General features: G+C 41.2%; 1 protein-coding gene across 1 annotated transcript in view; it reads left to right on the top strand.

The window, feature by feature from the left end:
• The window catches only part of COL4A2 (collagen type IV alpha 2 chain), a 143,362-nt gene that overhangs the window by 101,820 nt on the left and 27,649 nt on the right, over nt 1-13,893 (top strand). The window contains exons 15-27 of the mRNA XM_058018759.1: nt 382-444; nt 1,214-1,258; nt 3,276-3,329; nt 3,600-3,666; nt 5,134-5,235; nt 5,636-5,791; nt 6,414-6,506; nt 6,805-6,971; nt 10,324-10,396; nt 10,485-10,591; nt 11,688-11,889; nt 12,644-12,703; nt 13,460-13,522. Of these exons, the coding sequence (XP_057874742.1) occupies nt 382-444; nt 1,214-1,258; nt 3,276-3,329; nt 3,600-3,666; nt 5,134-5,235; nt 5,636-5,791; nt 6,414-6,506; nt 6,805-6,971; nt 10,324-10,396; nt 10,485-10,591; nt 11,688-11,889; nt 12,644-12,703; nt 13,460-13,522 (1,252 nt within the window). The remainder of the gene's footprint in view (nt 1-381; nt 445-1,213; nt 1,259-3,275; nt 3,330-3,599; nt 3,667-5,133; nt 5,236-5,635; nt 5,792-6,413; nt 6,507-6,804; nt 6,972-10,323; nt 10,397-10,484; nt 10,592-11,687; nt 11,890-12,643; nt 12,704-13,459; nt 13,523-13,893) is intronic.

Genomic DNA, 13,893 nt, shown 5'->3' on the forward strand with positions numbered 1-13,893 from the left:
TATAGTAGGATGGATAGCAGCGTGCCTGTGTTTGCCAAACAGCTCTCTGAAGCTACAGTTTGGGCATAAGCTGAGTTGCTTAATTGGTTGTATAGCTGAATAATTACTTTGGCTCTTCTTCAGAGCTTCAGACACAGAAGAAATAAAGGAGATGATAGGAGGGAGACACTGTCCTCTGTCTAATGGCCTGCTCCTGCTATTCTAACAAAGCAAGCATGTTACACTTAATTATAAGGACAACAGTTCTTTCACATGCAGCTATTATTAGATTATCCTTGTGTTACAATGATGCTTTCTTCCTGTTTAGCTTCCATAGACAGTGTTGCAATTTTTTTGTACATAATGAAGAAATACATTGAACTGACATGCAATCTTTCCTAGGGTGTTCTTCTCTTTCCTCTCCAAAAAGGTGAAGAAGGGGTAACGGGCTACCCAGGACAAAGGGTGAGTCATTCAGTTAGTCAGTTCTAAAGGTAGAATTCACTCAGCTGAGCGGGTAGATCTGAGCTGAGAGTTTGCCTTTTGGAACAAAACACACATGAAAAAATCAAAGAAGTTACAGTGCTTCAGATCAATAGGTTTGGCCAGCTCAGAACTGCCTGAAGCAGGAAAGGAAAAAAAGCCATTTTGAAATGGTGGTGGGAGGAGGCCCCCACAGGACTCACAGGTGTGCCAAAGAATGGCAAGGCATGCCTGCCATCCTTGGGAAGCCTTGTGCATCTCTCACCTGAAGCTCACCAAGCAGAGCTGCTGTCCTGGTCCTCAGCACAGACTGTCCTTCACTGTTCCCACCTGAGCTGTCTGCAGACCATGGTTAACAACCTGAGTCTGACTCCAGTTATTTGTGGACTCAAGCAAAAGTCAATGTAAATGCTTCCTTGTAGCATCTCTGACTGCTTGTTTTGGAGCAGTGTTTCTGAAGTGCTTAAATGGAGTGAGAACAGTACTGAGAATACATTTTCTTAAAAAATATCAGTCATCTTTATAATCTTACGGTCAATTTACAATGTATTGATTAAGAGAGAAAAAAATATAATGCCAGATTAGATTTCAGACTTATACTGTTTGCACTGATTTGTACTGTTTTCTATTTGAAAACATATCTGGAGTTTCAAGCTGTTAGATTTATTTTATCTAAGAAATAATAATGGTTCTTTGCCATTAGAATGTTAGAATGTAATTTTATTTTGTTAATTGTATTGTACCTTCATAGGGACTGCCTGGCATCACTGGTTTTCCAGGACTCAGTGGAGAAAGAGTGAGTATTTCATACAAGACTGTTGTTTCTAATACATATGAAGACAATCTGTCTGAAAAGTAAACTGTAGAGGACAAATTCTGCCTACAATTACACTAGCTGTAGTCTAACAAATATCATCTGGGTTCATCCATCATTCTAATTTTGGGTCAGTTATTTTTCACATCAGTGAGGCAAAAAAAAATTACCCTATGATTAAAGTCCAGTTTTGCTTAAACCATGAGCATCTTTTGAGACCATTACAGGGAAGTACAACTTTCATTGTTCTAATTACTGTGATTATGATTTCTGTCATTTTCTTGCTACAAGCAGAAGCTTTTTTGAATAGCTTTCTGCAGATGTGTTTGAAATGTACGGTTATCTTGGATATCACAAAGAGAGAAGAGATGGAAACTGATAAATATACCAGTTTAATCTCTGTCCCCATGGAAACACACCCAAATATTTAAAATAGCGTTCTGTCAGACAGAGACTTTCTGTTTGGTCTCAGAAAAAAGGCTTCTTCAGTCAGCATTAGAAATCACTTCCATGAGGTAAATAGCTGTGGGATGCACGATTTTTCCATGCTTTGCCATCTTTAGTTGTTTAAAGATTTGTCCTGCCACCAAGGCATAACAATAATAACATGAAACACATGGGACATGAAAGTACACGAAATCTGAAAAATAACATTTGCACAGCTATTCAGTCTGGTGGTGTGGAAGGGAATTGCTATTAGTAATGCATACATGGAGAGGCTGATGCAAAACCCATTAAAGCCCACTGGTTGACCTTATCATGGGTTCATGCTGCAGTCAGAAGTGAGCAGTGGCTGCTCCTTTTTGAGGATGAATCTTGGCAATAATTGTAGCAGAAGGTACATTGGTTTGGATGGACTATCATTGTATAATGTATGTGTGAGGGGACACCCTGCTCCATGTGCTATTCACAACCTCCTTTGTGCTGATTTTTGAGTGATTTTATTCTTGAGAAAGAAAGAAGGATGATTAGGTCCTGCTAGCACACAGATGAAGTTGCAGTTGAGCAGGAAGCTGCTGGCTTTGCTTTTAGACCGCCAGCTCCACCTAGTGTAAAGAGATTTTACACCTGATAATCAGGAGGCTCCTTTTCCAATGGTGAAATGCACACTTGCCATTATGGAAAAGCCTCTGAAACGTGATCAGGTTTGCAGCATCTGATTGAGAGCTGTGATTCTTCTGGTGCTTCAAACCTACTTCAGGAGTGACTTACAGAGCTGGTTATTAACCCTGAAGTTCTGGATAAGAGTTGTACCCACTGTAAAACTTGAGGAATACTGAGATTATAAAAAACTGACTAATAAGTGTGAATTATAAAAAACTACTGTGTTAATTGACACCTGTTGTTGATCTGGCCACTGTTTTCTACTAAAAGCACACATTTTTAACACCAGTCTCTTTCCAGAGTACATATAAATATTTCCTGTAGAGAACAAAAGTTGTCAAAGAGCTGAGTAAAACACACAGAAGAGATGATCTCATCTGGGTCAGCATCTCTGAAATCCATCTGTTTCTGAGTTCTTCTCGTTCATCCCTTCTTCAGCCAAACAGTCTCCAGCCACCTGGAAAAGAGCAAAAAGCACCTATGTACTTCAGTGCCATTTCACTGCTCACTGCTCACTGTTCCCATTCCAGTGAAAATATGTCTACTTGTAATGCTTCTGACTTGTTTAGTTTTCTTGCAGCAGGCTGCTGTGGTCTGGTTGCCTAGCCCATGTGTCTCAGGGTCAACTGGCATGGAGGGGATCCCCTTTTCTCCTCCTGCACCCTACAGCATCCATGGAATGGTGTGAGTGTAGGTGCTCCTTCCATGTGCACCACTGCCAGGGTGACAGAGCCTGCAGCACAGCAGGTCCCTCTGGCCTTTGCCAAGAGTTAGGCTTGGTCCAAGACAGCAAACCACAAGGAACCTTATTGGTGTTACAGGAATTGCTACAGACCAAATAATTTTAGTCTCTCTCTGATAAAGGCAAAGTCAATTGTTTCTATGTGTATTACAGGGTATTCCAGGATATGATGGTCCACCTGGTGGTCATGGTCCCAGAGGAAGCAAGGTACTGCTTTACTTTGACTTGCCAGAAGCGATAAGTCAGATTGTCATTTTGCCTTCTTTCCTTTTCTGTCATCATGTAGTAGCAATTGTGTCTGTTGCCATTGTAGAACCAGTTATGTGGTTTGTTAATTCGATATCTTTGAGGTTTCTTAAATGTTATGTCAGTGCCTTTGGGAGTTGGGGTTTGTGTTTCATGGGGATACCTTTTCATTTTTAAAGAAATTCTCTATAACAATGTGCTTGGGAGTGATACTTCAACTTCTGTTGACAGGGGGAGCCTGGCGAGATGGGTCCTCCAGGGCCAGATTCCTATTTCCCTTCCCGCATCCCGAGGAAAGGTACATCTTCTTTTCTCTCATTGTTTATCTCAGCTGTTTTACTGCCTTCTGCATAGATCAAAAGCATGACATTCTGAGAATTCAACTCCTAAAAAATGTGTTTGCTAAAGTGTTCCAGAAGCTGTAATTGCCTTCCAAGAGAGTGCCCTAATCACCTTTCTGCAGGCAGGTGGTTTCTTTGTCTCTCCTGCTGAGCTGGATTGCTATACAAAAGGCTTCCATGCATGCCTGTATCCACAGAGAAGAAGCAAGCAAAAAAGCGTGTGACTTTGTTGTCCAGCAAAAGGAAGAATGGGAGTCTGTCTTCTGTGTCCTGTTTCAGACTTGGGATCAAGCACAGTAGTGTCAGCATAGCAGAGAGCATTCTTATTATCAGAGAGAAAGAGAGAGAGAAAGAGAGAAAGAAAGAGAGAGAGAAAGAGAGAGAGAGAGAGAAGAAAGAAAGAAAGAAAGAAAGAAAGAAAGAAAGAAAGAAAGAAAGAAAGAAAGAAAGAAAGAAAGAAAGAAAGAAAGAAAGAAAGAAAGAAAGAAAGAAGAAAGAAAGAAAGAAAGAAAGAAAGAAAGAAAGAAAGAAAGAAAGAAAGAAAGAAAGAAAGAAAGAAAGAAAGAAAGAAAGAAAGAAAGAAAGAAAGAAAGAAAGAAAGAAAGAAAAGAGTATTTTTTTCCTTTTTAAAATTGACAAATTTCCTTTGTGATCTTTTCACTGTGCTTGTAGCACCCAGTGTCAGCTGTTCTGCAGAGCTGTGGTGGCTCTGCATGGCCAGACTAGAAACACATAAAAGGTGAAAGCAGTCTGCCAAGGCCAAAACTATTCAAGGGAAGGTGCCAGCAAACAGCAAGAGTGATCACATGCCATTGCCTTGGCCTTTGTCCTCATACCACAGAGTTTACTTGTCTTGTTGTAAGCCAGAGAGACTAGCAGTGAATGGCTCCCTTCCTCCCAGAGAAAGGGGAAAAGAGGCCCAAAACATCAGATCACCCTGGATACCCTGCGAACCTTTTAGAAGCAGGAGGGACTGTGTAGAGATAGAAAGAAGCAGGCAGAGGGCTGAAGACACCACCTGTCCTCTACTATCACTGATCTTTGACAAGAGTATGATACTCTCTGCAGGCAGTAGCTGGGCTGGGCCCAGATGCTTTTGGTAGTGGGAAGCAAAGGAAAGCTCACATACCACACATCTGTTACAGAAGAAACTTCCTGCAGGAAAAAGAGGCTCTCTCCTCAGGAAGCTGCTCTGCTGTGCTTCCCAGGAGCAATGTAGCTCTAGCTGCATATTAGTAAAAGGTGAAAGATACTATCCTGCTTCCTGGGCTTGGTGGCTCCACACCACTCCTGTCAGTCTAAAGCTATATTAGAAACTGTTGTAAACTCTACTATTCCAAGACACTTGAAGATTCTAATATTTGCTTTTTTACAAAGAGCAGCATCACACTTAAACGTTTTGTGGAATTGGGGATGTCTTTCAGGTGCAAGAGGTGATCCAGGCTTCCCAGGCGCTTCTGGACTCCCAGGAGACAGAGGAGACGAGGGAGATCCTGGATTACCTGGTCTTCCTGGATTTTCTGATGGTAATGCCAGCAATACATGTTCTAACAGCTTAACTTTATAGGGAATTTGACTGATACCGGGTCACAGTGGGGAAAATCTTTGTGGTGATCATGTGATACACAGTGCAGAGTAGGAGATAATAACTGGGGGGGCAAAGAATGGGAGGAGCATTTTCCTTTGGACCAGTGGGACTCTTGCAAAGTTGCTGAAATAGAGATGATGACAGAGCCTTGTTTCTGTAACTGCTATTGATGTGCTCAAGTGAAAAGTGCAGTTACCATTTTTGCTCCATGCTAAGCATGTCCATTTTTCCTTGCATGTTAGATGCAATTGTATGAACTTTCTCTTCTGTTACATCACAGCTCTTTGGGCATCACTGTTAAGGAATTGCTCTGAACTTCTTCCCTGGTTCTGTTTCAGCGGATGGGGATAAGCCAGGCTTGCCTGGAGAAATGGGACCAAAAGGTGAAAAGGGTGAAATTGGATCTCCTGCTTATTTTGCGGGACCGCCTGGGCTTCCAGGCAAGGATGGCTCACCTGGAATTCCTGGTCCACCTGGTCCTGTTGGAGCCCCTGGTAAGTGCTAAAACAGATGATGAGAGCTCTCAGGAACATCTTTGATTATTTTAAAGACAGCTGCTGGCAGGGCAAGGTGAGACATTGGCAGAATGAAATGATAAATGAAATGAAATGAAATGAAATGAAATGAAATGAAATGAAATGAAATGAAATGAAATGAAATGAAATGAAATGAAAATTAAATGAGAGGTGGGGAGGACACACAAAGAAGTTGTGTACACTCATCAGTGAAGAAAATGTTTGTATGATTTTTAGACAGTCCTGGCAACATTTGAAAGACTGGAGGAAAGGATGTGCAGGAGATGATCCAGAGAAGGTTATTTGTGCTAATGCAGAGTAGGTGGGGCTGAGAGGAGGAATTCAGTGTTATAGAGGGCAAAGAATGGTTAGGATTGTCTGCCACAACAGATGGAAGTTGCTGAGAATGAGTGTGAGACGCTGTCAAAAGATGGAGAGAGGAAGAGAGAAGGGAGTACATCATAGCAGGCTGGGTTAGACAGGAAGTGACATTAGGAGAAACAGGGGAAAATGTGTTGCAGCTCAAATAAATAGGAATGAAAGAGAAAAAGAGTAAATCCACAGTAGATGAATTTATATTTTTATTAAATTAAACTTCTAGGTCCTCTCTTTGGATTAAAAGGACGAGAGGGAACACCAGGTAGATATGGTGTGCAAGGTTTTCCTGGGCCAAGAGGACAAAAAGGACCTAAAGGTAGGTTATAACGGATAACTCAATGGATGATCTGCTGTTATGCATTATCTAAAGCCCCAGTGTGTTCAGTCTGGGTTCATTGAACTGTGACATGCATGAGGACTGATGAATTTGATCTGGGGCTAACATGACAAAGAAATGTTATATTCTTGTCAGAAAAAAAAAAAAAGGAGTCATTTTCTCAAGTATTTGAGAAACTGCTCAAATATTCTCAAGTCTATATATAAGAAGGATACAGCTGCACATCTGTTTGTTGTTGATAGAACTTTCTTTCTTCTCATTCCAAATTTTTTCTTAGGTGAAGAAGGGGATTGCACTACATGCCTTTTGGGTGAGGAACTCAGAAGGGGCTCTACTGGCCCCCGTGGCCCTCCTGGCTTTCCAGGAACCCCTGGCCAGCCTGGAAGCAAAGGAGAACCTGGTGATCAAGGACCACATGGTCTTCCTGGCTTCCCTGGAGCAAAAGTGAGATCGTTGGGGTTTTCTTATTGCTTACTTTTATATGCTAATTTTAAATGAAAATAATCCAAAACCTCAAGCTATTCTCCATGGGAAAATTATGAAAAGTATTATTTTCCCTTCCTTCCTTCCTTCCTTCCTTCCTTCCTTCCTTCCTTCCTTCCTTCCTTCCTTCCTTCCTTCCTTCCTTCCTTCCTTCCTTCCTTCCTTCCTTCCTTCCTTCCTTCCTTCCTTCCTTCCTTCCTTCCTTCCTTCCTTCCTTCCTTCCTTCCTTCCTTCCTTCCTTCCTTCCTTCCTTCCTTCCTTCCTTCCTTCCTTCCTTCCTTCCTTCCTTCCTTCCTTCCTTCCTTCCTTCCTTCCCTCCTTCCCTCCTTCCCTCCTTCCCTCCTTCCCTCCTTCCCTCCCTCCCTCCCTCCCTTCTACAGAAGGCAAAAAATTGCTAGAATGGAAGTGCAAATTTTGAGAAGAGTAAAAGATTTCCCCATAAACCAAAATCCACCTCCCACCTGAAGAAAGCAAAACTCTTTCAAGCTGCTGTATTGAGTGTGATCTGACCAGGGAAGGAAAACAACTCTAGTAGTAACCTAAGGTTGTTGCTTAAAGGATGCACATGTTAAACTGATAAAATGTAAGGTTCTTGTTCACAATATAGTCTTTCTAAAAAACACTGTTCAATAGCACTGAGGAAAGGGCTCATAACAGCTTGTTTATAGGTGAATCATAGAGGTGCTGTACTGTGTGGTGTGCTCACTGCATTATGGCTCCTCACAGGCAGAACTGGCTTCAATCAGCCACATCTCTCAGGATTTTAGAATAAGTCCTTTGTAATGCTGACCCAGAAGCTGATTTTATGTATCAAAGGATTGCAGAATGCTTTTGGTTGGAAAGGACCTTAAAGATCACCCAGTTCCAAACCCCTGCCATGGGATGGAACTTCCTCCACTAGACCAGGTTGCTCAGAACCCCATCCAGGTGTTCTTGGCCTAGAACATTTCCAGGGGTGGGATATCCACAACTCTTCTGGGTCTATGTACCTGCTTCAGGGCTTCACCACCCTTACAGTAAAGAACTTCTTCCTTATATCTAATCTAAACCTGCTGTCTACCAGTATAAAACCATTCCTCTTTTCCTAACACTACATACCATTCTGAAGTCCAAAGATGTCAGAGCAAATCTGACTGGTTTCAGTTAGTACTTTAGGCTCTTCTGGACAGTAAAAAAGCCAAGCTCCCTCCCCCCCCCCCCCCCCCCCCCCCCCCCCCCCCCCCCCCCCAACTATCTAAAGTTTGGAATTTTTTAGAATTAAAAAATAATACATTAAACATTTACATTATTTTGGATCTATAAAAAAAAAACAGAAAGGGTAGATTTTTTGCAAAAATTCAAAATACTTAAATACTTTTATGACTTTCTAGAAGTCACAAAAAATTTGACAGAAATATTTCCAAAAATATAATATTGATACTTTGGTTAAAACTTTGTAATTTCTACAAAGCTTTTTTGCTTTTGAGATTCTTCATCCCAGAATTAGAGTTACTGTAGAACAGAGGGAAGTATAAACATGTACACACATAGCACAGCAAATTCAAAAAGTGAAACCATGTAGCTTTTATATTCTTGTCCATATATTGGGGCAAAAATCACTCCATAATTTTTTAAGCATGTTCAAAAAGCTACATGTGTGGATGATAAATATAATTAATCTTGATGAGATGTATGTCATTCTAATGAAAATGAAGTTTTATCCTAAGCAAAAGGATTTTGTTTCCCTGTGGACAAAGAGAAATTAGAACAGCTGTAAAATATTTTGAAAATACCTCTATGCTGAATTGTATTATACATAACAACTAAATCTTGAGAAAAAAAAATAGCAATGTGAAGATCATGCTATTAGTGCAGTGTTAATACAGTAATTCAGCATTATGTTAAGTTCTTGAGGTTTCTTTTGGCCTGAAAAAAATCAATGTCCAAAAGAAACGACTTTACCGTAGAGTACAGATTGGCTTCAGTCACATTAAAATGCAGTTTTCAAGTATGTCCCAGGTAAAGCAGAATGCTTATAATCAAAATTAATCTCACTCTTTTGACTAACAGAAGTGCAAACTTGCACTGCTGTGGTGACCTGCAGCTGAGATACAGTTTTTACACATGCTTTTCACCCAGAATGTCAATAAAATACAGTGGTGCCAAAGGCACACTTTTAAATAATATCTGGCACAGGGATATTTTAAACAAAAAATAAATTTATCAGGTACATCCCTTTCATTCAGTGTCTGCCCTGGAATTCAGTAAGCGGTGGCTGAGGCAATCCTGACATGCACGGCTTATGTTTTAGTGAGCATGAGTGTAATTATTCAGAACTAAAGCTAAATGGCATAAAACAATCACTAGTAAATGGCTCTGTAACCTTTGGGCCTTGGCACCTGCCATGGATGTGGGTTTAGTTCTGTGATTGCCAGGCTCTTGGCCAGCAGCTGGAAATTTCACTTTCAGATGGGCTGTTCAGGAGGAGGTTCCAGCATTGTGCCAAGGAGTCAAGAATGCCAGAGACTGGTCTTTAGCTTCCCCACAGTTTTTCTTTGCAAGAGAGGTTTCCCTCCTTGGAGATTTTCAGTGCATGGCTAGGCAAGGCCCTGGGCAACCTGCTCTGTGTCCAGGTGCTGGGCTGGGCCAGAGACCTCCAGCCCTCCCTTCTAACCAAAGCCTTACCACCAATCTGTGATTTGATTAAGTGATTTGATCCCTTAATCCTTCTATGCCCAAATTCTTGTCTGGTAAATGAAGGTGATGCTGCTTTTCAGCCCCAGAACAGTGCTTGAATCACAATCCGCTGCTAGCTGTCAGGTTGTTCTCCTTGGGACTGGTGCACAGGAGGAATTGCACATCAGTAGAACCCTAAGGTTTTAAGGTTTTTCCCAAGGTGATAAAGAGTTGCTTGGGGCATTTTCTTTAGTGGCAAACACTGAGTAATTCACCAGGTTTTCTCCAGTGCAGTTCTGCAGCAGCAGTCCTGCAGAACTCCACAGCAGTCCTGCAGTCACCTAGCAGTCCTGCAGGACTCTGGCTCATGGAAAGCCACAGGTGTCCCAATCCATCCTCATGCAGAATCTCCTCCACCATGCCATAGAGACCCTGGTCCTAGATAGAACATATTAATAAAGGTTCTGCAGAAGAATGGGAATACTGAAGAGGAAATCATTCGTGGAAAGTAACAAGTAACAGGAAAGAAGTAAAATTTAAGGAGGCTTTTTTTTTTTTTTTTTTTTGTTTAAGCAGTACAGTAGAAATGCAAATCTTGATACTTACTTCTTAAGCAGTTCTCATTTGTTTTGGGTTTTTTTAATGTATGTAACACCAGGGATATTCGGGTCCAGCTGGATTTCCTGGACGGAAAGGAGAAAAGGGAGACTCTTTACACGTAACTACAAAAGGTAGAGTGAAAATTCTTATCACCTGTATTTTTCCTGTTATTTGTAGTATTAATGAAAGATTGGTCTCACAATGGAATGTCTTCTTTAGGCACCAAAGGGATCCGAGGAGACCCTGGGCTGCCTGGAATCAGAGGTGAGGATGGTTTCCCAGGCAGAGATGGATTGGATGGTTTACCAGGACAGCCTGGCCTTCCGGTAAGCAGCAAATACAGCAAACACACCAGACCCAGCTACTCATGCACTTAATTCTGAGGAGTTGTGATCACCAGCCTGTCCTTCTCTCACAGATAATGACGCAGAACTAGACTGGGTTTGATGGTTATTGATAAATTAAGCATCAGGTTTACTCTCAAGGATTTTTAGAAAAATCTTTCACTTTTATTTCCATTTTACTTAAACAACAAGTGATAGTGCATGGTTCATTAGTAACTCCTTCGGTATAGTCTGAGATTCTTTGTGACTGAATTTTTATAACTTTGGTACAACTGTGTTGAAGAAAAGCAAAATTACTACAATTTTATGTTCTTAAAATGTACATTATGTCATCGTTTTGCTTGATAGCAATTCACCTAACTAACTGTAGCTGTCTAGAAATTACACATGTAGTCTTGTTCATTTTTTAACTTTCTTCTATAGGCAAAATTAAATACCTTGCAAGAAGAATTCCTGTGGCCATCATAAATGATATTTTGAACTACTGGGACACTCATAGATCATATTTGAAGATGGGCAAGAGCTATACTAGGCTCTCTAGACCACAGTACTTTTCCTACCAGTGAAGATAATACTTTATATTGCTTCTGAAGATAGAAAAGCATTCTCTAATGATTTTTGTAAAATGTTGATTCAGTAGTGTAGAAATGTCACTGGAAGTGCAGACAGAGAAAAAATCTTTTGGGTGCATTTTTATGTCAGCTTTTCTCAGAAGTAAATGCCACAATGGAACATCTCTAACAATGCTTTTTGTCTCCCAAATCAACTTAAAGCTTTTCAGGAAGGACCAGGAGCCCCTCCACAACACTGATTTGTATTGCCCAAGTGCTTTTCATGGGCCAACATTTTTAGGGGAATGTTCCCTCAAGAAGCACTTCTCTAATGCCCTTACTGCCATGTGGTCTACATTAAAGTCAGGTTATTTCAAAAATACTTTACTTTCAGTGTTGATTAAAAGAGCTGGGATACAACACTTGAGAAATTACTGCCTATAAGATGTTGTTCATGAGAGCAGTTCAACTGTTTGAGTTGTTTCTCAGCAGAGTCAGGAGTGACCACCTCTGTTCACTTCCCACAGGGTGATTCTCTCAGAGGTTTCCCTGGTGATCCTGGTTATCCAGGTGAATTAGGCCCAAAGGGCTTTCCAGGAGAAGCAGGCCCGCCAGGTGAGGGATTTCCTGGTCCAAAAGGCTTCCGGGGTCCTCCAGGTGACCAAGGACAAGCTGGAAGCCCAGGATCTCCAGGTCTGCCTGGTCTGCCAGGGGAGCCTGGCCAACTAGGTAAGAGACACAACTCTGTCCTACATCAGAGCCATGGGAGATCAGCTCTGAGTTCTGTGCAGCATTTATCCAGCACACTGTTGAAAAGGAACAGCTTGGTGGGGGTTATGTGGGGTAAAAGGAAATGCTGGTATTGTCCAGAAAGCTTAAAAAAGGAGATATTTCAGAAGTCCAGCAATTTCATGTCAAGTTTTGAAATAACATGAATTAATGTGTTAGTGCCAGCAAGTAACATTTTTCAGGTTTCAAGCAGTTGGAGGCATTGGAGCAATGTGCTGCCATTGGAAATCCCACAGGTGGTTTTCTCTGATTTTTGCCATCCAACATAATCTTTTAATTTACCACAGAAAATCATGCTTCCACCCTTCAGAGCTCCTCATAGCATTTCTGCAGCTTTTCAAGTCCCTTCCAAGCTAGCAATGCCTGGGCTAAATTCAGAAGTGCTCCAGCTCAGAGTTTTATTCCTCCACTTTGAGAAGCCTGGCAGAATATTAAAGCTAAAGCAAGCATATGTCAGCCTTACATAGTGCATGGGACAGCCTCCTAACATGGACAGGATAGGTTTTAGACCTGGATCTAATCAATGTGTGGATAGTGTGGATAGTGGATTTGTGTGGTATGTGTGCATAATACATAAGAGAATACATTATCTGCTGGTTTTGTAGGCATTTTGGTTAGAATTGAGAACATTTTTGTCTTTTTGCAATTTTGCTCTTTTAGATAATAACTGTGTTTTATAATTCTTTGTTCACAGACTGTGGGCAGGTCATTGAAGACTTTCCTAGAGGAGATGCAACTGAACCAATATGGTCAGGTACTGTACATATACATGGCTTGAATATCTTTGTAGTATTATGCTGCTTTTATGGGTTGATACTTTCTTCTGATGACTGCTTTGGATGCTCTTGGCTGTAAATTGTTTGAACTTTAGGTCACAAATAACTATGCATATACTTGATGTAGCTCTAAACAAAATAATCAAATTGAACATTTTCCAAAATTATTGCACTTTTGGCTCTATTCAGAAATTTTTTATTTCATCACTCTTGAGTGTTTATTGTGTGATTACTGTGCAGCCTAGAAAAACAGTGCCAGAAATTAGGTGCCCAAGAAAATTTTAGCAATTTTTTGGAAGGAGAACTTTGAGTGAAGATTTTCTGTCCAATGTGACATATGAGAAAAAACCCTTAGATTTTTACCAAAATTAACTTGATTGCTTCATGGGTATAAAATACCCATAGGGAAACAAGGCATTTATCTTATTCTGAAAAATGCAGTAGTCTGGACTACCCTTTCTGTGCTGGTACAACTGGACCTGCCACCATAACCCCTGTAAAACAGGCAGAAGAGCAGCTCTTGGAGTGGAGATCACCTTGAGTGCTCCCCTGAAAATGCCACACATAGCCAACTTTTTTTTAAATGAAAAATAAAATGTCTTTTCAAATTAGGAGTTTGCTTGTTAATTTCCTTCACCTGTTTTAATGAAACTGTCTTGACTGCAGGCCCAGAGACACAGAGAGACAGTATAGGAGCACATATAGTGTGACTAACTTGGTTTTTTTGTTTGCAGGTGCAGGCTGTGTAAGGCCACCAAAGGGATCCCAAGGAAGGCCAGGATTGCCAGGAGCCACAGGTAATGTTTTGCCTTTGCCCATATTGGGTTTCCCACATACACTGCATTTGAAGGATATCTTGCCATATCAGTTATAACTGAGCCTTAGCAGACAGCAAGTTTTAGAAATTACTTTGGAACACAGCATGAACCTGACCCTGCCAGAGAGATCTAAGCAGTGAGCAGCCCAGGTGACTTCACATTCCTGAACTAAGCCTGCCTTTGCTAATGAGTGTCAGCCACAAAGCAGAAGGCAGAAAGGACAGCCTGTTTGCTATTCTCCACATGCGAGTAAGAGTAAACAGAGTCTACAGGTTTGGTGCTAGAGAGTGTACTGAGCTCTCAGAGCTGACTGCACACCTCACAAGGCAAATCCTGTCCTCTGAGAGCAG

This window comes from Melospiza georgiana, chromosome 2 (genome assembly GCF_028018845.1).
Source record: "Melospiza georgiana isolate bMelGeo1 chromosome 2, bMelGeo1.pri, whole genome shotgun sequence".
In the NCBI taxonomy this organism is placed as follows: Eukaryota; Metazoa; Chordata; class Aves; order Passeriformes; family Passerellidae; genus Melospiza; species Melospiza georgiana.